The 27,676-nt window shown below is 36.2% G+C and overlaps 1 protein-coding gene across 1 annotated transcript; it reads left to right on the top strand.

The window, feature by feature from the left end:
• The first annotated feature begins 559 nt into the window (after positions 1 to 559).
• LOC142232029 (protein mab-21-like) lies at positions 560 to 27,676 on the top strand. Its single transcript, XM_075302733.1, has 4 exons — positions 560 to 1,502; positions 1,772 to 2,016; positions 21,364 to 21,917; positions 24,349 to 27,676. Exons 2-4 carry the CDS (start codon positions 1,814 to 1,816, stop codon positions 24,696 to 24,698), a joined length of 1,107 nt encoding a protein of 368 aa, XP_075158848.1. The 5' UTR covers positions 560 to 1,502; positions 1,772 to 1,813; the 3' UTR covers positions 24,699 to 27,676.

The following is a 27,676-nucleotide window of genomic DNA, read 5'->3' as shown; positions in this document are numbered from 1 at the left end:
CGTTAAATGAATTGTGTTAAGGGTATTGTAAAGGCTACCATATAATGTGTTATGAGTCCAGAGGGGAATATCATAAAGCAATGTTATTATCCATAAAAATACACCAACCAGAAAATGTTCACAATTGCATTGGCAAGAACTCATACATAGACTTGCTGTTTGGTATTCGTTTATCTCTAAACTCTCCTCTCTCGTTTACGCGTGTGAAAACCGTCGGCATTTAAGGTATTCCTTGTTTACATTGTTTTTATAGGCTCAACTTTGGAATGTGCAAATAACGGTGGACCACAAACAAATAAAGCGTATCTGCATATAAACAACAACAACAACAACACAAAACATTATAGAGTGAGAACAATTGCATCCATTTGGATGAGGGTAAATATGCGAGTATAGACATTATCTGTATATGTGCGTATACTTGTATAGCAGAATGAATTCCATTGGGGATTACGTTGTTGTTGTTGCTGGGGCCTAATACAGACATCCTTGTGTATCATCTCAAAAACACACTCACGCCTCTCTCTCACTTTGCCACATGCATTGTCGACATGCCTGTGCATCTCTAAAGATAACGGACCGAATAGCTAACAAACGGATGTTGTAGGTGAGAATACTGCTGGCGACGACGACATTACGATGATGATCATTATCTTTGAGTGCAGCAACGCGTTTTGTTTGTATGTATTTGTATTTAATCGCTGCTGCGAATCCGGTCGACTATTGTTGCCGGCGATATCGTTTGTTGTTGGGGTGATTGTTTGCCGTGTTGTTTTCGATGCCATTAAACTTCTTTATCTGCTGGATAAAGCTGTAAATATCCGCGAGATTTACTACACGACGCGTGTCATTTCGTAAGCCAGAAATTGCCAATTGCAAACAGCATAACTCTCAAGTTGGGAACACGATTCGTAAAACAACACCCGGGGTGAAATACCGGCGCGTCATACCAACCATACCATTTGGGGAAAAACAATAAACGGCGGCCATTTCAAGACTTAAGTTTTTGTTTTGCTTTTATTTGTTTGTAAGGCAGGTCAGGCATATTTTGTAGGAATATTCAGAAAATAAAAAACAAAAACTTCAGCCGAGTTAAAGTCATATTTTCCCCATACGTTGTAAGGGCCTAATTCGCTACGTGACCTCTTCTTTACAACCGCATTTCGATAGCATTCAAATCCGTTATTAAGTTCGCCATAATCCCTATACTATTGTTATGGGTAATGATCTAATAGGTCGTCTCTGCCAAGACTGAATCTGTCGTCGTCGTCGTCTCCGTCGCTCTGTCCTTTTTATGTAATGCCTATCAGTGTTGAAAAATCTCGTGGCATTGTTGAATTCCCTAAACGTAATACGACTATTATTGTTTTTATTGGCGGCTTGTGTTTTTTGAAACGCGAATAAGGGAACTCTTTTGGCACCGCTTAAAAGAGAAGTCGACGGTTCGTGGAAAAAAATAAAGAAGTGCAAAACACAAAAAACGAACGAGTGAGGTACTTCAGGTATTAAAGGTGATGTAGTGCGATGATACAAAAAAGGTCATGATTACCGCAATGATAATGATGATTGTGATAAAAGTGGTGGTGTGAAGAATAATATAACAATTGTTTCAACATTTCAATTGTTCTTGAAGAAGAAAAACCACAACAAAATTTACCCAACAAGAAACTAAGTCACCGGAAATCTCTTTAATGGCCATATAAGCAATTCATCTCTTTTTCAAGTTTTTTCGGCATTTCATTTTATACAATTTTCTGTCGTACTTTTGAAGAATTTTTGTTGCTGATTTCGACCACAAAGCTGTGCCGCCGCCATGTTGGTTCCTCCCGATATGATGGCCGCTCAAACGCGTATGATCTATCAAATGAATCGCTATTGTGCTGAACGTGTTCAAGCTCGAATGTTTAAAACCGCCACAGCTATACGAGAAATATGTAAAATTGTTCAGGATATACTCAAAGAGGTTGAATTGCAGGAACCAAGATTCATCTCCAGCTTAGTGGAATGCAATGGAAGGTAGGTTTTTTGATGAAAAAGAAAAATTAAGATAAGATATATAAGATAAGAAATATGCAATATCTAAATTAATTTAAAAAAGGCTACTGGGTGTATTCTCCGCATTAAAAAAAATATATTAAGTTGCAGAAAGGATTCTGCAACTTAAATTTTAGTACACCGGATTTACAGAATATTTAGGGGAAATTTCTTTAAAATAAACTTCATAACCTTTGTTTTAATTTTTTGTTTTATTAAATTTAGGACACTCTTCTTTGATATTGTCGTGCCTTCGCTAAATGTCTTTAAAGTAAGGTAAATTTTCCTTAAAGCAAAGAATTCAAAGCAATAATCTTTTATTTAACTCAGATATTTAATCTATGAATTAAATATAAACAAGTATATACAGCAGTAAATTCGGCCGGGCCGAATCTTAAATACCCACCACCATGAATCAAATATAATAGTTTACTTTTAAAACTCTTCGTCGTAGTGGGCTACTTGATAATATATATAATTGCAGGGGATTTGATGACAAATCTTCTCCCAAGCAAGTCAGTTCCCGAAGACAAACTTTAAAGATTCTACCTATGAAGACCAGATCAGATTCTGGATTTATGAGAACCAATTTTGTTTGAGTTTTAGAGAAATTATAAACATATCGTGTATATGATGAAATTACGCCTTGATTTGAAATCTTAAATCTGTAGGTTTTAACAAATACGATGAATAAAATCTGGAAATTTTATTTTCAGTTTCAAGCAATTTTCATGATCAGTGCGCCTGCCATACCCTGAAAGATACAAATTTTAGAGACAATCGTTGAAGAAACGAAATTACTTTATAAGAAAAGGAAATTTCGTTTGTCAAAAATTTCGTTAAAGATTTCTAATTTCCAGCAAATCGGATAAAAACTACGGATACTAGAAGCCAAAGAAATAAAGCCGGGAGATCGGTCTATATTGGGGCTATACCAAAACATGGACCGATAGGCACCATTTCCTACTCACATATTTGTGATCTTAAAATACCTTCAGATTTTCAATTTCAAACAAATCGGCTAGAAAATATAGTCTCTAGACGCTCAAGAAGTAAAAATCGAGAGATCAGTCTATATGGGGGTTATACCAAAAACTGGACCGATGGTCCAAAAATACATCTAGATTTCGAATTTCAGGCAAATCGGGTAATAAATACAGTTTATAGAAACTCAAGACTTTTAGGTAAATCGGATGGAAAATATAGTTTCTAGAAGCCCAAGAAGCAAAATCAGGAGATCGGTCTATATGGGGGCTATACCAAAACATGGACCGATGGGTAGCATTTTCGCACACCTTTTTATGGTCCCAAAAGAACTCTAGATTTTCAATTTCAGGAAAATCGGATGGAAAATATAGTTTCTAGAAGCCCAAGAAGCAAAATCGGGTCTATATGGGGGTTATACCAAAACATGGACCGATAACACCATTTTTGGCTCACCTTTTTATGGTCCTCAAATACCTCTAGATTTCCAATATCAGGCAAATCGGATGGTAAATATAGTTTCTAGAAGCAAAATCGGGAGATCGGTCTATATGGGGGCTATACCAAAATATGGACCGATGGGCACCATTTTCGGCACACCTTTATATGGTCCTCAAATACTTCTATATTTCCAATTTCAGACAAATTGGATAACAACTACGGTTTTTATAGGTCCAAGACTCCAAATCGGGAGGTTGGTTTATATGGGGGCTATATCAAAACATGGACCGATACGGACCAATTTCGACACACCTCTTTATAGTCCCAAAATACTTCTAGATTTTCAATTTCATACAAATCGGATAGAAAATACTGTTTCTAGACGCCTAAGAAGCAAAATCGGGAGATCGATTTATATGGGGGCTATACCAAAACATGGACCGATACGGACCATTTTCGACACACCTCTTTATAGTCCCAAAATACCTTTAGCTTTCCAATTTCAGGCAAATCGGATGGTAAATATAGTTTCTAGACGCATAAGAAGCAAAATCGGGAGATCGGTCTATATGGTGGCTATATCAAAACATGGACCGATACGAACTATTTTCGATACACCTCCTTATGGTCCTAAAATACCTCTAGATTTTCAATTTCAGACAAATCGGATAGAAAATACTGTTTCTAGACGCCTAAGAAGCAAAATCGGGAGATCGGTCTATATGGGGGCTACACCAAAACATGGACCGATAAGGACCATTTTCGACACACCTCTTTATGGTCCCAAAATACCTCTAGCTTTCCAATTTCGGGCAAATCTGATAAAAACTACGGTTTTTATAGGCCCAAGACCCAAAATCGGGAGATCGGTTTATATGGGGACTATATCAAAACTTGGACCGATATAGCCCATCTTCGAACTTGACCTGCCTGCAAACAAAAAACGAATCTGTGCCAAATTTCGGGAAGATAGCGCCATTATTGAAGGCTGTAGCGTGATTAAAACAGACAGACAGACGGACAGACGGACATGCTTATATCGTCTTAGAATTTCTCCCTGATTAAGAATATATATACTTTATATAGTCGGAAATCGATATTTCGATGTGTTACAAACGGAATGACAAACTTATTATACCCCCGTCACCATTTTATGGTGGTGGGTATAAAAAGTTTAAATTATATGTTATTTTGAGGATTATGTCTCTTTTTCTTTATTTTGAAATTAAGAAAAAATGTTTAATTTGACGTCTCTTTTATAGTTTGGATTTTAAATTTGATATTTTTATATGTGAATATTTTTGTTAATATATCAAAAAAGATAATGCGACGGCAACAATGCAATATTCGTTTTACAAGGTAACACTTCAATGAATTTCTATTAATTTTATTAAATTGTTAATAAGTCAAAAAAGGACACAAATCTGAAGGGGAAGTAGAGATATTGGACACTGTAGGTAACAACAGCAAAAAATTTGGAAGTTGTTCCACAAACATTTCTTTTTAAGAGTATCATGGAATCCTCAATCATTTTGTTTTATACTTCCGATGAAGTTTGTTTGGATCAGTCTTAAAAAATGCTCCATTTTGCTGGTTAAGGGTCAAAATTTAAATTTTGGACAATTAAATGTCGCAAAAAAGAATAGAAAATCAATAAAATGTTAAGAAAAAACCATAATAAGAAAATTAAAAATTTAACCTACTCGGGGATTTGAACATGCGTCAGTAGATTTTTTCACATCCAAGGAAGTTCTTTTGCGAATGTTTTTATACTCTGCACCACACTGTGGAACAGGGTATTATAAGTTAGTGCATATGTTTGCAACACCCAAAAGGAGACGAGATAGACATATGGTGTCTTTGGCAAAAATGCTCAGGGTGGGCTCCTGAGTCGATATAGCCATGTCCGTCTGTCCGTGAACACATTTTTGTAATCAAAGTCTAGGTCGCAGTTTTAGTCCAATCGACTTCAAAATTGGCACAAGTATGTGTTTTGGCTCAGAATAGAACCCTATTGATTTTGGAAGAAATCGGTTCAGATTTAGATATAGCTCCCATATATAGCATTCGCCCGATATGGACTAATATGGTCAAAGAAGCCAGAGTTTTACCCCAATTTGGTTGAAATTTTGCACTAGGAGTACAATTAGTAGTGTAGTCAAGTGTGCCAAATTGAAATCGGTTCAGATTTAGATATAGCTCCCATGTATATCGTTTGCCCGATTTACACTCATATGACCACAGAGGCCAATTTTTTTGCTCTAGGTCGCAGTTTTAGTCCAATCGACTTCAAAATTGGCACAAGTATGTGTTTTGGCTCAGAATAGAACCCTATTGATTTTGGAAGAAATCGGTTCAGATTTACATATAGCTCCTATATTTATCTTTCGCCCGATATGGACTAATATGGTCAAAGAAGCCAGAGTTTTACCCGAATTTGGTTGAAATTTTGCACTAGGAGTACAATTAGTAGTGTAGTCAAGTGTGCCAAATTGAAATCGGTTCAGATTTAGATATAGCTCCCATGTATATCGTTTGCCCGATTTACACTCATATGACCACAGAGGCCAATTTTTTGCTCCGATTTAGTTGAAATTTTGCACAGGGATTGGAATTAGCATTGTAGTTATGCGTGCCAAATTTGGTTGAAATCGGTTCAGATTTAGATATATCTCCCATATATAGCTTTCGCCCAATTTACACTCATATGACCACAGAGGCCAATTTTTTTGCTCCGATTTAAGAGAAATTTTGCACAGGGATTGGAATTAGCATTGTAGCTATGCGTGCCAAATTTGGTTGAAATCGGTTCAGATTTAGATATATCTCCCATATATAGCTTTCGCCCGATTTACACTCATATGACCACAGAGGCCAATTTTTTTGCTCCGATTTAGTTGAAATTTTGCACAGGGATTGGAATTAGCATTGTAGCTATGCGTGCCAAATTTGGTTGAAATCGGTTCAGATTTAAATATAGCTCCCATATATATGTTTTTCTGATTTCGACAAAAATGGTCAAAATACCAACATTTTCCTTGTAAAATCGCCACTGCTTAGTCGAAAAGTTGTAAAAAATGACTCTAATTTTCCTAAACTTCTAATACATATATATCGAGTGATAAATCATAAATAAACTGCTGCGAAGTTTCCTTAAAATTGCTTCAGATTTAAATGTTTCCCATATTTATACCCTAAACCACATAGTGGTCAGGGTATAAAAAGTATGATCGGCCAAAAAATGTGCCTACCAGAAATATTGATTTTAGACCCCATAAATCCCCATAAATCATAAATAAACTTTTGCGAAGTTTCCTTAAAATTGCTTCAGATTGAAATGTTTCCCGTTTTTTTTTACTAACATTGTGTTCTACCCTAGCGCATTAGGCGACTTAAATTTTGAGTATAGATTTTGTAGAAGTTTATCAAATCTGTCCAGATCGAGTGATATTTAAATGTATGTATTTCGGACAAACCTTTATATATAGATCTAGGACCTCTGCGACAAGGGTGGGGTGCGTCCACAGTGATCTGGGGGTGAGTCGGGTAGGTTTAGCTGGGCAAGGTGGCAGCCAGATGTATCAGGCTCACTTAGACTATTCAGTCCATTGTGATACTACATTGGTGAACTTCTCTCTTATCACTGAGTGCTGCCCGATTCCATGTTAAGCTGACCTCCTTTTTATAGCCCAGTCCGAACGGTGTTCCACATTGCTATGAAACCACTTAGAGAAGCTTTGAAAACCTCAGAAATGTCACCAGCATTACTGAGGTGGAATAATCCACCGCTGAAAAACTTTTTGGTGTTCGGTCGAAGCAGGAATCGAACCCACGACCTTGTGTATGCAAGACGGGCATGCTAACCATTGCACCACGGTGGCTCCCAAGCGAAAAGGTGACGAGTGTCATGTGGCCCTCGGTTACAGATGGGACACACGTCAGCTACGCTGCTATCAATCACTGATAGGTAGGAATTGAGGCGGCTGCACTTGCCCGATCTTAATTGGGCTAAAACCACCCTAGTCTGCCTTGGGAAGTCTCTTTCCTCCGGTGCTATGGTGGTCGGACTCCGAGAACCTTGTAGCTTCTCACCGCTTAAGCTACAGTATCCTCATGAATCCTGGTCAGACCTGTCTGCCTGGTCTAGAGGCTCACTTTTGTAACGCTGGATCTCGGGCTCTAGAAGGTGAAGATCGATCCTTACATTCCTGGGTGGAGGTTGCCTATCCACAAGATGGTGATTTGGATGGCAACTTCGATAGCAACCGAGGAGGTACTGCTTTGACAACATGTAATTGTGTCGACGCACCGGGATGATCTTGGCCTCCGCATAAAGGTGATCCAGGGGTGTACTGCGGAGATATCATGATGCAGTTCTAAGGGCAGCGTTCTGACAGGTCTGGATGTTATTCCACTGCGTGTCGATTGTCTGAGGTGGCCACACTGGCGCTGCATAGTTTACCACTAACCGGCCAATTGCCTTATAGGTAGTCAACAAGGATTCTTTGCCCGCACCACAAGTATGAACCATAATTGGTACGTATGACTCAAGAAGTCAAATCTCAGATCGATGTATATTGGAGCGGGTATTGGCTATCTGCAAACTTGACAAATTTGTTTTTTGTTTTTCTTTTAATTCGGCTACTAAATCCATAATGAAAAATTTGCATCTCAATGGTACAATTGGTGTTCGACAAACTGCATAATTAATTATGACTGGATGTCTTCATTTTGTTTATGGATATAAGATTGCATAGAAGCGAATGGAAAAAATTTCCAAACTTCTGGTTTTTGACATTTATCAAATATTCTATTCATAATTCTATAGATATTCATTGTCTTAAAATTTTGAAAAAATTATATAAATATTTTTTTCACGTCCATAAAACCGATTCTTATCACAATCGCCAAAATGTATTGATATTTTCTTATTTTAGTATACAATCTTATTTATTTTAGTATTCAATTTTATTTATTTTAGTATGCAATTTTCTGCGATAAAAATCAATAAGTTAATAATGAACCATTTCGATATTTTTAAATGTTCAAATTGAATACTGCCGCTTTTGATTTTTAAACATACGATAATTGTTATATTTAATATTGTCAATGTTTTTTATTTCAAAATTTATAAAATTGTTTTCTTAATGCGTTTTAATTAACCATAAAATTCCTATTCATCTCTGTCTAAAAATCATCATAAATAAAACCCAAAAATATTTTAAAATTTATTTTTGTGCAAAAACAAAAATAAATAAAACTCTACCTCAAAAATGTATGCCAATGGAAAAAAAATATTTCTACCGCAACAAGATATGAAAACCGCAGATTGTTTGCAACAGCTACTGCATAAAGAAAATTATGAAATTTTCACACGTCACACCTTGTCCTGACAAACGTTTCACACTGCAGGTGTGGATGTGTCCATGTCTAAGGCTTCGCCTTCCACATCTTCAGTCAGTCGCGTACTGTTTGCCCGTACGTGAAATCAAAACTGTCAAAAAACAATTAACACCAATTAAGTGACATAAAAGGAGGCATTCAGACGACTTGGAAATCTTGTTACACTCGAATCGAAAGACCTATGGAATGAAAGACACCAATGAATCGTTAAAGAATCAGAAACAATGCCATCTTCTTCATTAAATGTCAATGCATGTTGCTGCTGGCAAATCGACAAACCTGGGCAACGATCTTCAAACAAAACGTTGGCCTAACTATTGGAATGAGAGAATTAGACTGACGAAAGAAAAATAATCATTCGTGGGGAAAATCTATGCTATAACGACTCGAGAAAGGTAGTACACTAAAGGAAATGAGGATCAGTAAATGATTAGGTTATTTCTCGCTCAGACTACTCAGTCCATTGTAATACCACAGTGGTGAACTTTTCTCTTATCTCTGATCGTTTCCCCTTTTATCTCAATGACAAGGGACTTGCTTTTTATAGTCGAATCTCTATTGCGGTGAAACCACTTACATAAACTGGAATTTCTCCTAAAGGCACAACCTTAAACACACTTCCAAAATTGTCCTCCCGAAGATGTTCTTTATTTTAACTACGCAGGAGATTCTTTTAATTAATTTTAATTCGGCGCACACCTTAAGAAGTGATGCAAATTCAGTGCAACGGCCATGTTAAAGTCATTGCTTTTGTGCCAATTTTGCACTACTTCCGGATCCAAAAAGAACATTTTCACTATTATTTGGCGACGTTTGTTTTGCTGGGTACTTATGCTTGTATCCAGATCAAGGAACTCTACAACTCTGGACACACCCAGAGTGATTTGTTGGTGAGTCCATTAAGATGAACTGGGCATGCGAAAATGTGATGAGTGTCATATGGTTCTTGGTTGCAGATGGGACACAGGCTAGCTACGCTGCACTTGCCTGATCATATTTGGGCCAAAACTACCCACATCTGCCGTGGAAGGTCTCTTTCGTCCGGCAGTGGTCGAGCTCCGAGATAAGGATTAACATTGTAGCTTCTCACCGCTTCAGCTACAGTATCCTCATGAATCCTGTTCAGACCTGTTTGGTCGCTAGACTCTCTCTTTTGTAACATTGGTTTTCGCGTTCTTGAAGTTCTAGATCAACCTTTACATTCCTGGGTGATGGTTGTCCATCCCCAAAATGGTGATTTTGATAGCTACTGTGATGGGAGCCACCGTGGTGCAATGGTTAGCATGCCCGCATTGCACACACAAGGTCGTGGGTTCGATTCCTGCTTCGACCGAACACCAAAAAGTTTTTCAGCGGTGGATTATCCCACTTCAGTAATGCTGGTGACATTTCTGAGAGTTTCAAAGCTTCTCTAAGTGGTTTCACTGCAATGTGGAACGCCGTTCGGACTCGGCTATAAAAAGGAGGTCCCTTGTCATTGAGCTTAACATGGAATCGGGCAGCACTCAGTGATAAGAGACAAGTTCACCAATGTGGTATCACAATGGACTGAATAGTCTAAGTGAGCCTGATACATCGGGCTGCCAGCTAACCTAACCTAAACCTAACCTAGCTACTGTGATAACAACCCAAGAGATATTGCTTTGACAACTGTCACATTGACCCCCACACATAAAGGTGATTCAGGGATGTGCTGCGGAGACAACATGTCACAGTTCTTAGGGCATTCTGAAAGGTCTATAGGTTATTCCACTGTATGTCGCTTAGTTAGTTATAGGTTATTCCACTGTGTGTCGCTTAGGGAGCCACCGTGGTGCAATGGTTAGCATGCCCGCCTTGCATACACAAGGTCGTGGGTTCGATTCCTGCTTCGACCGAACACCAAAAAGTTTTTCATCGGTGGATTATCCTACCTCAGTAATGCTGGTGACATTTCTGAGGGTTACAAAGCTTCTCTAAGTGGTTTCACTGCAATGTGGAACGCCGTTCGGACTCGTCTATAAAAAGGAGGTCCCTTGTCATTGAGCTTAACATGGAATCGAGCAGCACTCAGTGATAAGAGAGAAGTTCACCAATGTGGTATCACAATGGACTGAATAGTCTAAGTGAGCCTGATACATCGGGCTGCCACCTAACCTAACCTAGTTGAGGTGTCCACACTGGCGCTGCATAGTTTGCCACTGACCAGCCAATTGCCTTATATGTAGTCAACAAGGTTTATTCATCGATAGAAAACGTTTCAAAACGATCAATTCAATAAATACACATGTGGCACCACACAACGGAGAACAATCTGCCAACGATAAAATTACACCATGCGTTGTCAAAACAAAAACCAGCGTTCATGATCTGAAAACGTAAAGTTTACGAATTTATAAAAAATGCACTAGCGAGACTTGAACCAGGATTGTCAGCTCCATACACGTTAACAGTCGTCTTACCACATTGCACCATCGACGGAGTTGCGATAAGAATGTCTAACGAAATCGTGAACGCCCGTTGACGATATCGTTCCATTTTGTTACCGTCCGTTCACGATTGGAGCGTCATTTTGTCCGCACGCCAAGTGCTGCCAGCAACAGCATTGGAGATCTTGTTTTTGCCATGGAGCTTATCACAAATTGTAGTGGCAGGGGAGATGACTGTTTAATGTGAACCAGACAATGTTGGAGTAGTTTGTAGTCGGTATTTACTCGCTGTCGAATCTGACATTCAACTGCTTGCGTACTTCTACCTTTGAAATAAACAATATGCGTGTATTCCATGATCGTACAATCGTCGGCATATGATACAATCTCTATGCAATCAGGAGGGGGTGGAATAGAGGATATGTAGAGTTTAAACAGTGCCGGAGATAACACCCCACCTTAGGGAAGTCCCTGTTTCAGTCTACGGGGCTTCCACTTTTTATCTCTAAATTCCACTCTTCAGGGTTTCGAATTTTTCCACGTGCGAATGGTTCCTGTTCAGACAATTAAGAACTCAACTTTTGGATCCTGCCGGTAGGGACCCGATCTCGATGTCCTCGAATAGTCTGGCATGCTTTGCCGTATAGGTCAAGCGCCACGAGAACTGTCCTGTGACATGGATTGGGCTGGTTGAGTCCCCTATTTATGCATGTTGAAAAGGCATACAAACCCGTTGTTGTGATATGCACTTTACGGAATCCAAGTTGATGGTTGTCAGCTTGAAAATTCTGAAGAAGGCTGGAGAAAAGTAGTGCCTCAAATGACTTGGCTACTGGTGAGAGAAGGGAATCCCGCTTGCTCGAGTTTTTGTCTGACTTCAGTAGGAGAATCACCCTACCCATTTTCCAGACATCTGGTATAATGAGTGATTTCAAAGACAAATTGAGGAGGTCAAGTACTCAACTCCCAGTATTCCCAGATGCTTCATCGCCAGAATAGAAATTCCGTAGAGTCCCAGCGCCATAGATGGGTTTTCACTGTTGACGACATTGGTAACTTCGGCTGGGATGAATTTTAGTACATCGCTGGCTTGGAGACCATGGGATACTCAATAAACTCTTGGTTGTAAAACCTCACACATCTCTTTGGGTCAGACAATGTCACGTCGCCAAAGGTGACTAAGATCACATCATTCTTTGTAGTGAGAGAAGGGGGATCGATCTGTACGAATCCCCTTATTCGCGTCTTTGCCCGGCTTCCGTAGGAGAATCACCCTACACATTTCCAGACATCGGGTATAGTGAGTTCCATGGGCAAATTGAGAAGTCTGCTCAAGTACTCAACTCACAGTATTCCCAGAAGCTTCAGCGTCAGCATAGAAATTCCGTAGAGTCCCAGCGCCTTAGATGGTTTTTCACTGTTGACGACATTGGTAACTTCGGCTGGGGTAAATTGTGGTATATTGCTGGCTTGGAAGCCATGGATGCGAAAAATGACTCTCCTTTTTGCTCTACGACTCTGGGGATGCTCTATAAACTGTCGATTGAAAAACCTCTTGAAAAACCTCTTCGGATCTGTCAATGAAACGTCGCCAAAGGTGACGGAGATCCCATCATCCTTTGTAGTGGGTTCCGAGAGGGTTCTTAGTATTGATCACAACATACCTGTGCCAGTACATAGGCACAGGTATGTTGTGTATTGCGCTGTTGATGACATTGATAACTTCGGATGTTGTAAATTGTGTTATATCGCTGGCTTGGAGACCATGGATGCGAAGAATGACTCTCTTTTTCGCTCTTTCAATCTCGGGATGCTCACCAAATTGTCGGTTGAAATTCCCCGCGTATCTCTTCAGATCAGTCCCTGACACGTTGCCAAAAGTGACTGAGATCCCATCATCATTTGTAGCTGGGTTTGAGAGGGCTCTTACTATTGACCACAACATACTTGTGGTGCAATGGTTACCATGCCCGTGGTGCAAAGGTTAGCATGTCCGCCTGGCATTCATCCCCAGTTGATGTAAGGCGACAGTCCACAATTCGGGCGTACATTTTGAATTTTCGGATTCAGAAGGGAGAGGTACTATTCAAGTACCTGGAGATGTCCGATCTTTGCTGAGATAGCACAGACCTGGCCTCTTTAGGAAGCCGTGTCTCATCGTTCTCCCCCCAGCTGAACGGGTACGATCTGGTAGGACCCTCACTGCAGTCGGTCCTACATAGCGGGGTCGACACAAGAAATCCAACCTTGCCCAAGGACTGCATCCCCCACGGGAATACAAGCGACTGTTACATTGCCGCTGGACACCCTCTGGACAACATGAACATGTGGAGGGTTCGGCTGATCTATATATTCTCTGAAACTGTCCCAGTTGGCTTTCTTTTAGTTGATGAACGTCCGGCGTTCAGAGGTTATGAAATTGAAGGGTCGGTTAATGGTGATAATTATGCGGAGAAGGTCTGATCCCAGCGAAATGACGGGTTGCCAGGATACATCATTTGTTAGATTAGGTGACGCTAAAGATATATCTGGCGAACTGCTGCAATAACCCACAATTCTCCGGTGAAGAGAACACGTCGCCATAGGATTGACTACTTCGAAGGTATAATCCACCGCTGAACAAGTTTTTGATGTTTGGTCGAAACAGGGATTGAACCCAACCCCAGTGTGAAACCAGTCAGTGTTACGACTACAGTAATTTTAATTTCCTTAAGTCCAAAAATAGTATAGCCATTAAATTAAAAAGAAAAAAAAACAATCTTTGGAACTGGTTAAACTTTTTTCCAAGTGTACCTGGAAAATATTAAATTGACTATTGATATTGAAGAAAACCCAATTCGACTCGCAGAGAATGTGAAGCCATCTCACCAATTCGAAAACGATTGAAAAATCCATAAAATCAATTGGCTTAGAAACTGCCCACATATCACACCGGTAGTTTATCATCTGAATACGAAAAATGGTTGCATCAGAACGTGACTCCTGGCTGCCAATATCAAATGACTGGCGGTCTAGCTAAATGACGGACACCTATGATAATTACCCTCTACACGACCATAACGACAGACAGAAAGAAACATTGCTTATGGGATTGTAGTGGTCTTCTAAGTCAATGTATTGCTGCACTAATCAATTGATTTGGCCTAAAGGAGTTGGCACAGCCTTTTTGCTTGGCCGATGATGGCATGATTTAATGTTACCAGCAAATATGTCAAAATGTTGCAACATCTCCCTGCCAACCAATCAATTTGTAAGGTCTTCTGTTTATGGTAAACTTGACTTGGAGAAGAAGAACAAAAAAACATGAACTGTAAAGAAAAGACAACCAAATGACTCCTTGTCTTACGTGCTAATTGTGGCTTATGTTTTAGGTTTTTTGTTTAGTTTACATCAAGTTGTATAGTCATCATTGGATACTTCGCTTGGATCTTTTGGATTGGCCATATCGATTGGTAATCATCGATCGTCTGATCAGTTACAAAACTATTCACACCTTAGTTAGTCGAAGTTTGTGGTTATCTACCATCATTTCGGGAGCTCAATTATCAGCCGATCAAGTCAATGTAAACGATATGCCTAGACGCTTTTTGAGTCCTAGCCCTCTTAATTGAACCAAATAATCGAGGTCTCAATTAACTGGTTCCATTGTGGGAACTCTTACAAATGTTGGCACACTATTTCCTTGTGGTTGAGGTTAAATTCTGGGTATCAATATCACAATATCATTGTTTCAGATTGATTGCAAAAAGTGTGACACAAACTCTTACAAATGCATATGACCACATTGGATAGAGATAACATTAGGTTAGGTTCAATGATTTGTGGCAACATGCCAATAATTTAATCCGGATTATATTTAGGTGCGGTTTTGCATAGAGCCAACCCCTCATTCCATAGTTGTGGCAACTTAGGTTAACTAACGAACAGAACTTGCTGATCAATGAACCCAAGCTTAGTTGTTGACAGTTTTATAAGAAATTTTTTTATGAAAAAAACAAACTATTTTATCGGGACCAATTATAGATTGGAAATATGAATTTATTGATCTTTAAATACTCAAAAAAAATGTTACTTGGATGCAAAAATTTTAACTTTTTTTATCCTAAAAAATTTTTGTTTTTGACCCAAAGATGCGGCTTCATATAACCAAAGACATATTTTAGGGAGGTATCTAGATTTAAATCTAGGCTCTTAAAAAAATAAATTTGGATACAGACCTGATCTATAGAACTTTTTCTTTTTGTGATATATTCAAAAGTTAATTAAAACACGCAAAGAAAAAAAAAACGATTGGAAAACGTATACCGAAAACGTTTTTCATTTAATAGAGTGTTTTGAAGTGCTCTGACATTTTTTAAATTTTTATAACCAAAAAAATTCGTTTGTTACAAAATTTTTATTTTTCAATAAAAAAATATTTTTGAACCAATAACACAGTCAATTTCGTTTGTATCAAGCACTGTTCTTTTCTGACTTTAAGTCTTTAATAAGACACATTTTACAGTTGCTAGTAAAAATTTAATATAGTAGTATGTAATGTTGAACATCTTCCGAACATATCTGGAATATATTAAAAAACAAAAAAAAAAGACTTTTTGGTGTTCGGTCGAACCCAGGACCCTTGGCATGCAAGGCGGACGTAGCAACCACTGCTCCACGGTGCCCAACTAAATATATGTTTCTGTTAAATAAAGTTTGTTTAATCGGCTCGTGGGCGTCGCAAGCTATGCTATATAAATATAACATATATGGATAATTTTCTATTGATGACAATAACAGATACATAGCTTAGTGGATAGTGTGTTGGCTTACAAATTGCATGGTCCGCGCTTCGATTCTCAGTCCAGGCGAAAGGTAAAATTTTAAAAAATTTATAAAATCGAATAATTTCTAAAAAACTCGTGGAAGTGAGAAAGATGTGAGGCAAAATGCAATTAGCCAGAAAAGATTGTTTTTTTGAGTTAGTCTTTATGAAATTGTTTTTACATCCTGGAAAAGAATAAATGTTTATCGCAACAAATATATACTTTTCTTCCAAATAAACTTCCTTACAGCGAAAAGCAAATGAGAAACGAACTTTGTTTGTCTAAAATTTCGTTTGGGAGGAAAGAATTATTTTTTGTTTGCAAAAAAAGAAATTTCAGTCTAAAAATTCAAATTATAACAGATACTTCAAAGTACAAAATATTTCATTAATAAAAAAATCAGTTAATTTAAAGTTTATTTCTTTAAATAAAAAATGATTTTCTTTACTTTAAGGAACATTTTTCTTACTTTAAATACACGCAACTTTGCGTAACCTTTCACCAAAGATGAAAAATCCTCAAAATAAAATTTTGCCTATATTTTAAGGATTCTTTATTCCAAAGATTCAATATTTCAGTTAATTTAAATATTATTTCTTTAAATAAAACATATTTTTCTTTTCTCCAAAGGTATGCAACCTTAACGGAGGGACACAAATTTCAAAACTGTTTGTCCTAATTTTAGTACATACATATTTTGAAATTTTTTTTTAATTAACATTTGATTATTTTAAAGAAATTTATCCTTAGTATAGCGTAATTCACTTAAATATATAAAAGCCTGTTTAAAAATCCAATTTATAACAGATACCTCAAAGTAAAAACTGTTTTTCTAATTTCAAAAACACTTAACCCATAGATGTAAATCCTCAAAATAAATATCAACCTATATTTGTAGGGTTTTATCTTTATTCCAAAGATTTGTTATTATTTCTTTAAATCGAAAATGTTATTTCTTTACTTTAAGGATCATTTGCCTCACTTCAAAGACATACGACTTTCACGGACGGACAAAACCTTTTAAAGATTCTTGGCCTAAAATTTATGGAAAAAAATTTTTGAAAAAAAGATTATACATTTTTTAAAATTAAAATTTCATAATTTTTAAGAAAATTGTGCTTAATATAAAAATAACGTATTAATATCAATAATTGATCCAATTAAAAATTAATTCATTCATTTTCACTTGTGATTGATTTTTGTTTTAATTAAAAAAATTCGTTGAATCAATTACATTTTTAATTGATAATTTTTTATACCCTCCACCATAGGATGGGGGTATATTAACTTTTTCATTCCGTTTGTAACACATCGAAATATTGCTCTAAGACCCCATAAAGTATATATATTCTGGGTCGTGGTGAAATTCCGGGTCGATCTGAGCATGTCCGTCCGTCCGTCCGTCTGTTGAAATCACGTTAACTTCCGAACGAAACAAGCTATCGACTTGAACCTTGGCACAAGTAGTTGTTATTGATGTAGGTCGGATGGTATTGCAAATGGGCCATATCGGTCCACTTTTACGTATAGCCCCCATATAAAAGGATCCCCAAATTTGGCTTGCGGGGACTCTAAGAAAAACAAATTTCATCTGATATGGCTGAAATTTGGTACATGGTCTTAGTATATAGTCTCTAACAACCATGCACAAATTGGTCCACATCGGTCCATAATTATATATAGACCCCATATAAAACGATCCCCCGATTTGGCTTGCGGAGCCTCTAAGAGAAGCAAATTTCATCCGATCCGGCTGAAATTTGGTACATGATGTTAGTATATGGTCTCTAACAACCATGCAAAAATTGGTCCACATTGCTCCATAATTATATATAGCCCCCATATAAACCGATCTCCCGATTTGGCTTGCGGAGCCTCTAAGAGAAGCAAATTTCATCCTATATGGCTGAAATTTGGTACATGGTGTTGGTATATGTTCTCTAATGACCATGCAAAAAGTGGTCCACATCGACCCATAATTATATATAGCCCCCATATAAGCCGATCGCCAGATTTGACCTCCGGAGCCCCTTAGAGGAGCAAAATTCATTCGATCCGGTTGAAATTTGGTACGTGATGTTAGTATATGGTCTCTAATACCCATGCACGAATTGGTCCATATCGGTCCATAATTATATATAGCCCCCATATAAATCGATCCCCAGATTTGTCCTCCGGAGCCTCTTGGAGGAGCAAAATTCATCCGATCCGGTTGAAATTTGCAACGTGGTGCTAGTATAAGACCGCTAATAACTATGCCAAAATTGGTCCATACCGGTCTATAGTTATATATAGCCGATCCCCAATCACACAGAAATTGGTCCATATCGGTTCATAATCATGGTTGCCACTCGAGCCAAAAATAATCTACCAAAATTTTATTTTTATAGAAAACATTGTCAAAATGTTATTTCTATAGAAAATTTTGTCAAAATTTTATTTTTATAGAAAATTTTGCCAAAATTTTATTTCTATAGAAAATTTTGAAAAAATGTTATTTCTATAGAAACTTTTGTCAAAATTTTATTTCTATAGAAATTTTTTTCCAAATTTTATTTCTATAGAAAATTTTGTCAAAATTTTAATTCTATAGAAAATGTTGTCAAATTTTATTTTGTCAAAATTTTATTTCTATAGAAACTTTAAACTTAATTATATACGTATTTAATCGGCCCTTTTGTAGTTTAATATATACCACGTATGGACTATGTGGTATATATTACGTTGTTAGGAAGTTTTATGATACCTTGCCATCGGCTTCAGTAGACGTTTCTACGCAATCCATGGTGGGGGTACATAAGTTTCGGCCTGGCCGAACTTACGGCCGTATATACTTGTTTTTTTAATTCAATTAAAATTTTAATTTAATTGAGTTAAAAACAATGTGTATTAAAAATAATTCATACAATTTATAGTTTAGAATCAATTAAGGCGTTTAAACGGAATTTTTTAACAATTGAAAAACTATTGGTTATATGTTTTTTTTGTGTGTGTCAATTCCATGAAATTTTCAAAACAAACCAAGAACAAAATCATCGTAAATTTCTATACACACTGAAAAAAAAAATTGACCTAATATGGAAGATTATGCAACTTAAATTTTAGGACTCGAAATTTACGCAATGATAAGGTCAAAATTCTTTAAAATAATGACATTTTAATTAAAAGAAAGTTTATAATCCTTGCTTCAAAATTTTTATACCCTGCTCCACACTGTGGAACAGGGTATTATAAGTTAGTGCATATGTTTGCAACACCCAGAAGGAGACGAGATAGACACATGGTGTCTTTGGCAAAAATGGTCAGGGTGGGCTCCTGAGTCGATATAGCCATGTCCGTCTGTCCGTCTGTCCGTGAACACATTTTGTAATCAAAGTCTAGGTCGCACTTTTAGTCGACTTCAAATTTGGCACAAGTATGTGTTTCGGCTCAGAATAGATCCTTATTGATTTTGGAACAAATCGGTTCAGATTTAGATATAGCTCCCATATATATATTTCGCCCGATATGGACTTATATGGCCCCAGAAGCCAGAGTTTTACCCTAATTGGCTTAAAATTTTGCACAAGAAGAACAATTAGTACTATAGTCAAGTGTGCCAAATTTCATTGAAATCGGTCCAGATTTAGATATAGCTCCCGTATATATCTTTCGCCCGATATGCACTAATACGGTCCCAGAAGCCAGAGTTTTACCCCAATTAGGTTGAAATTTTGCACAGGGAGTAGAATTAGCAGTGAAGTCAAGTGTGCAAAATTTTATTGCAATCGGTTCAGATTTAGATATAGCTCCCATATATATCGTTCGGCCGATTTACACTCATATGACCACAGAGGCCAATTTTTTGCTCCGATTTAGTTGAAATTTTGCACTAGGAGTAGAATTAGCATTGTGGCTATGCGTGCCAAATTTGGTTGAAATCGGTTCAGATTTAGATATAGCTCCCATATATAGCTTTCGCCCGATTTACACTCATATGACCACAGAGACCAATTTTTTCCTCCGATTTAGTTAAAATTTTGCACAGAGAGTAGAATTAGCATTGTTGCTATGCGTGCCAAACTTGGTTGAAATCGGTTCAGATTTAGATATAGCTCCCATATATATGTTTCTCTGATTTCGACAAAAATGGTCAAAATACCAACATTTTCCTTGTAAAATCGCCACTGCTTAGTCGAAAAGTTGTAAAAATGGCTCTAATTTTCCTAAACTTCTAATACATATATATCGAGCGATAAATCATAAATAAACTTTTGCGAAGTTTCCTTAAAATGGCTTCAGATTTAAACGTTTCCCATATTTTTTTTACTAACATTGTGTTCCACCCTAGTGCATTAGCCGACTTAAATTTTGAGTCTATAGATTTTGTAGAAGTCTATCAAATTCTGTCCAGATCGAGTGGTATTTAAATGTATGTATTTGGGACAAACCTTTATATATAGCCCCCAACACATTTGACGGATGTGATATGGTATCGAAAATTTAGATCTACAAAGTGGTGCAGGGTATAATATAGTCGGTCCCGCCCGACTTTAGACTTTCCTTACTTGTTTTTTCATTAAATTTAGGACACAAATCTTGAAATTTTGCGTCCCTCTGTTGAAGTTGTAGATCTTTGAAGTAAGGCAAATGTTCCTTAAAATAAAGAAAAACATTTTTAGTTTAAAGAAAACGTCTTTAGCTCAACTGACATATTGATTTTTTTAAATTTAAGATAAAAACGCTTCAAATATCAGCTAAGACTTCTTTTAAGGATTTGCATCTTTTGTTTAAAGTCCATTTAAATATATATTCAATTAAAAATATAATTCATACAATTTATTTTTGTGATTAATTTTGGTATTAATTAAAAATCAGTTGAAACAATTAAATTGATCATTTATTTTAATTCAATTGATATTTTTTTAATTCAATTAAAGTGTCTGTCACTACATTTTTGAAATTCAATTAGAATTTTAATTGAATTTTTTTATTCTATAAAAAGTTAATAGATCCAATTAAAAATTTAATTTATTATTTATTTTTGTGATTGATTTTTGTTTTAATCGACAAATTAATTGCATCAATTAAATTTTTAATGGGTAAGTTTTCTAAAATACAATTTTTAATTGATTTTTTAAAATCTATTTGATAAAAAAAGACCGAATGAAATCAAACTATCCATTCAAAACTTTTATTGGAAATATTTTGGTAATATTGTTGTCTGTGTATATCAATTCCATAAAAGTTCCAAAATAAACACAAAAAAATTTTAAAACTTATTGATTTTTCATATCCTCTTTTTTCAGATTTGAAGGTGTTGAAGTTATCTCCCCCAATGAATTCGAAATTGTCCTCTATCTCAATCAAATGGGTGTCTTCAATTTTGTCGATGATGGCACATTACCAGGATGCGCCGTCCTAAAACTCAGCGATGGTCGTAAACGATCCATGTCACTATGGGTGGAATTTATAACCGCATCGGGATATTTATCGTCGAGAAAAATACGAGCCCGCTTTCAGACTCTAGTGGCACAAGCATGTGACAAAAGTATTTATCGGGATATGGTGAAAATGATTGGTGATACCACAGAGGTGAAATTGAGAATACGTGAACGTTTTATTGTCCAAATAACACCAGCCTTCAAATGTTCCGGTATATGGCCACGATCGGCAGCACATTGGCCTTTGCCCCATATTCCGTGGCCACATCCTAGTATTGTGGCTGAAGTGAAGACCGAAGGTTTCGATTTACTGTCCAAGGAAAGTGTTATATTTCAAAATAAAAATAATAATGCCGCTAGCATGGAAGGAGATGCATGGGTATTGAGTTTCTTTGAGGCTGAAAATCGATTGTTACAAGGTAAGGATAAAAATGAAATTTCTTTATATGTCGATAAACTTAACAAGTATATACGGCCATAAGTTCGGCCAGGCCGAATCTTCTGTACCCTCCACCATGGATTGCGTAGAAACTTCTACGAAAGACTGTCATCCACAATCGAATTACTTGGGTTGTGGTATCTTAAGACTTCTTAACATCGTTAAATTGTGAGTTAGACCATACGTGGTATATATTAGACAAAAAATTTATGTCTAGGTAATTCTACAAATAATTACGAATAGACCTTTGCACGGTACGTAGAGAGCTAAAATTGAAATATGGGGGTCGCTTATATGGGGGCTATATACATTTATGAACTTGATATGGGCCAATTTTCGTGTGATAACTATAGACCGATATGGACCTAGTTAGGCATGGTTGTTAACGGTCACATACTGGCACAATGTACCAAATTTCAATTGCCTTGAATGAAATTCGCTCCTCCAAGAGGCTACAAAACCTAATCTCGGGATCGGTTTATATGGGGGCTATATATGATTATGGACTGATATTGACCACTTTTGGCATGCTTGTTAAATATCATATACTACCACCACGTACCAAATTTCAAACAAATCGGATGAATTTAGCTTCTCCAAAAGGCACCGGAGGTCAAATCTGGGAATCGGTTTATATGGGGCCTATAAGTAATTATGGACCGATTTCGACCAATTTTGTCATGGGTGTTTGAGGCCATATATTAACACCACGTACCAAATTTCAACTGAATCAGATGAATTTTGGTCTTCCAAGAGGCTCCGGAGGTCAAATCTGGTGATCGGTTTATATGGGGGCTATATATAATTATGGACCGATGTAGGCCAATTTTTGCATAGTTGTTAGAGACCATATACTTACACTATGTACCAAATTTCAGCCGGATCGGATGAAATTTGCTTCTCCGCAAGTCAAATCGGGGGACCGGTTTATATGGGGGCTATATATAATTATTGACCGATGTGGACCAATTTTTGCATAGTTATTAGAAACCATATACTTACATTATGTACCAAATTTCAGCCGGATCGGATGAAATTTGCCTCTCTTAGAGGCTCCGCAAGCCAAATCGGGGGATCGGTTTATATGGGGGCTATATATAATTATCGACCGATGTGGACTAATTTTTGCATGGTTCTTAGAGATCACATGCTGACACCATGTACCAAATTTCAGTCGGATCGGATGAAATTTGCTTCTCTTAGAGGCTCCGTAAGCCAAATCTGGGGATCGGTTTATATGGGGGCTATATATAATTATAGACCGATGTGGACCAATTTGTGCATGGTTGTTAGAGACCATATGCTAACACTATGTACCAAATTTCAGCCGGATCGGATGAAATTTGCTTCTCTTATAGGCTCCGCAAGCCAAATCTGGGGATCGGTTTATATGGGAGCTATATATAGTTATGGACCGATGTGGACTAATTTTTGCATGGTTCGTAGAGATCACATGCTGACATCATGTACCAAGTTTCAGCCGGATCGGATGAAATTTGCTTCCTTTAGAGGATCCGCAAGCCAAATCTGGGGATCGGTTTATATGGGGGATATATATAATTATTGACCGATGTGGACCAATTTTTGCATAGTTGTTAGAGACCATATACTTACACCATGTACCAAATTTCAGCCGGATCGGATGAAATTTGCTTCTTTTAGAGGATCCGCAAGCCAAATTTGGGGGTCCGTTTATATGGGGGCTATACGTAAAAGTGGACCGATATGGCTCATTTGCAATACCATCCGACCTAGGTTAGGTTAGGTTAGGTTAGGTTTGGTGGCAGCCCGATGTATCAGGCTCACTTAGACTATTCAGTCCATTGTGATACCACATTGGTGAACTTCTCTCTTATCACTGAGTGCTGCCCGATTCCATTTTAAGCTCTATGACAAGGGACCTCCTTTTTATAGCCGAGTCCGAACGGCGTTCCACATTGCAGTGAAACCACTTAGAGAAGCTTTGAAACCCTCAGAAGTGTCACCAGCATTAGTGAGGTGGGATAATCCACCGCTGAAAAACTTTTTTGGTGTTCGGTCGAAGCAGGAATCGAACCCACGACCTTGTGTATGCAAGGCGGGCATACTAACCATTGCACCACGGTGGCTCCCTACATCAATAACAACTACTTGTTCCAAGTTTCAAGTTGAGAGTTTGTTTCGTTCGGAAGTTAGCGTGATTTCAACAGACGGACGGACATGCTCAGATCGACTGTGAATTTCACTACGACCCAGAATATATATACTTTATGGGGTCTTAGAGCAATATTTCGATGTATTACAAACGGAATGACAAAGTTAATATACCCCCATCCTATGGTGGAGGGTATAAAAAGCTATGGAAAATTGGGGGGTCTTACCATACTGTCAAGGTCATCAATTCTCTAATAATTTCTCTTCTTCTATTACAGGAGGCTGTCGTCGACGATGCCTAAGCATTCTGAAGACCCTACGTGATCGCCATTTAGAATTGCCTGGGAATCCCATCACCGCATATCATTTGAAAACCCTGTTGTTGTATGAATGTGAAAAACATCCCAGAGATTTTGAATGGGATGAGCCATGCATTGCAGATCGCATCAATGGTATATTCCTTCAATTGATATCATGTCTTCAATATCGACGTTGTCCACATTATTTTTTACCCACCTTGGATTTATTCAAAGGTAAATCGCCCAGCGCTTTGGAACAAGCCGCCAAGCAAGTATGGCGCCTTACCCGAGAAATGCTAACAAATGCCAGTGCATTTGAAAAATTGTAAAAAACAAAAATTGAAATGAACTCCCAAGAATTAACAAGGAGAGTCATTATGGGAGGGATTACTATGAGAGACAAACAAAAACAAAATAAAAAAAATTAGAAAGAATTCAAGAAGTCTGCTGCTCTAAGCATTATATAAGCCATGTTGTATAGATGATTATGACGAGGATGAGGATAATAATAATGATTATAAATGCCACATTAGTTTTTGTCTATCCTCAGGCCATTGAATTGTGTGTTTTTTAAGGAAAATCCAAGATTGTTTTTTTTTAACTTCAAGGCCATATGAAAACAATCTACAACTTCTCTATGTATTTTTACCTATAACAAACTAAAGCAATATCCTCTTCAAAAAAAAAAAAAAGAAAATCATTATAAAAATCCCTACCACTATCGCCACACAATACTGTATCCATAATCTAAAGATCATAGATAAGGTGTGTTATCCATCCATGGTCATATGTGAACACCGAAAAAATGCACATACTAAACAATAACAAATACACGTCCATTCATGTACTTTGTAGATTAAGTAGTACTGGTTATTCCATCCTGGTTGGTCCTTGTGTGAATGAGGATTATCCCTTGGTGTATATCAGCATCAACTAACAGACCCCATATCCTCTATTGTTCTACTCCAATGTTAACAATCAGATCAAGATCATTTCGCACATGATTATAAAAGCCATTCATTTTTGTTCTTACTCATACCCATATACTCATACACATACATACATATGCAAAAGTACACTCAAGAAAAATCTATGAATTAATGAATACACCTAAAGGAATATAAAGAAATATGTTTACAAATCAAAAAAAAAAACGTTAAAATAATAGACGTGTTTTTTTTTAGTACTGGTTAGCCAAGCTGTAACAAACTATAAAAAAGATAGCACCGATTTATCCAGAACATACACAATAGGGATGGTCCGATTTTTCTCATGAAAAATCTATTTACTATACACTCAAAGAACAGTGAACCCTACAGGGCTCTAGAGCCAATTTACTTCTATTTTATTTTTATGTTAGCCTGATATTTTTCGTCCAAATCAATTACTTTACATTAATTACAATTTTAATTCATCGAAACACACAAAAAAAATGTTGCCTTCAATCACGAAATTAATTTATAAATGAATTTTTAATTCAAATGTCTTCAATCACGTAAATGATAGTATCAATTAAAAAATTAATTGAAAGTCTATTAAAAATTTATTGATCCAATTGAAAAATTAATTGATACTAATAATTGTTGTGATTGATTTTTGTTTCAATTTAAAAAATTGTTGAATCAATAAACTTTTTAATTGTATATTTGTTAAAACTCAATTAAGTCTTTAATTGGAAAAAATTTTCGTTAAATTTGTTTCTGTGTAGTTCAGGATTTCTTGAAATTTGTACATTTTACCACAAGTGCGCCCATCTTGATCTTTGTATGGTGCTAAAGACAATTTTGCAATTTTTCCTTGAAACTACGAAATTTTCTTTAATAAGTAAAAAAAGTAATTATAACTAATAAATTTTAATAAATAAGATCTTAAATTTTCTACAGAATAAAATTTTGACAAAATTCTCAATAAAAATAAACTTTTGACAAAATTTTCAATAAAAATAAACTTTTGTCAAAATTTTCAATAAAAATAAAATTTTGACAAAATTTTCTATAGAAATAAAATTTTCTATAGAAATAAAATCCATCAAAATAAAATTTTGACAAAATGTTCCATTGAAATAAAATTTTGACAACATTTTCTAAAGAAATAAAATTTTGACAAAATTTTCTATAGAATTAATATTTTGATTTTTTTTAAGTTTGGTAGATTTTTGTTAAATTTTTCTTCAAGTTTTGGTAGATTAAATAAATTAAATATCAATACGTATAGATGTTGTTTTTGAAAAGCCATCAAAAAATTGTTGGATAGTTTCATGGGAGGAATTTTGCATTAAATTGGGTATTTTTGGGTCTGAAATACTGGCAACACTGGTCCACAAATTACCTGGAAAACCACGTAGAGAAGCTTTGAAATAGTGAGAACATTCTCCAATACTACTGAGAGATCATATGGCATCATAGAACAAAATTTATGACTTAAATATCTTGATTCAAGACACAAAGGGTCCTGGGTTCTATCTCAGTTTCGACCGAACACCAAAAAGTTTTTCACCGCTAAATGATGCTGGTGACATTTCTGAGTGTTTCAAATCTTTTCTAAATGGTTTTACCATAAAATGTTAAACAACGTTCTGACTCGGCTATAATTGAGGTAAATAAGGAATCGAGCAGCATTTAGTGATAAGAAGTTCGCCAATATGGTACCACAATCGACAGTATAGTCTAAGTGAGAACACACAAAGAAAATTTAATTAAAATTGAGCCAATTATAAGTATTCATTTTATAGCGATTTTTTTCGGAAATGAACACTTTCCTTAATAGAACGAAACATTTCGTAATGAATTAAAAAAGCTTTTCTATCAGTGTATAGCTAGAGTAATACCACTTTATGGTGGGATATAATTACGTTTTTAATACCATCCTATGGTAGAGAGTATAATGACGTGTTTGCGATTTTTTAAAATTTTTCTTCATATTTCTTTAAAAATCATTGGAATTGGAGTTTCATAACTTTTAAAGCCTTTTTATTTTATTAAACACAAAAAAACTGTAAGTTAACTTATTATTTTGAAAATAAAATTCATGTGCAATTTCCTAAAATATAATATAATTATTTTTTGTTTTTGTAAACAAAGACAAATATTAAAGAAATTGTTAATACAAATAAAATACTAATGCTTAGCAACTAAGTTTTACAATATCACTCTTATACTATCATATACTACTACAATTACTATCCCTTTTGTGAAAACTTCATTTAATAATTGTATTCAATTATATTAATTAAAAACGACTAAATAATTAAATAAAAAATACAAGAAAATTCTTAAATGTAATAACTAATAAAAAACGTAAAATTTAA

This window comes from Haematobia irritans, chromosome 3 (genome assembly GCF_050003625.1).
Source record: "Haematobia irritans isolate KBUSLIRL chromosome 3, ASM5000362v1, whole genome shotgun sequence".
NCBI lineage: Eukaryota > Metazoa > Arthropoda > Insecta > Diptera > Muscidae > Haematobia > Haematobia irritans.
The sequence above is the reverse complement of the archived record's forward strand: the minus strand, read 5'-3'. Positions and strand labels throughout refer to the sequence as shown.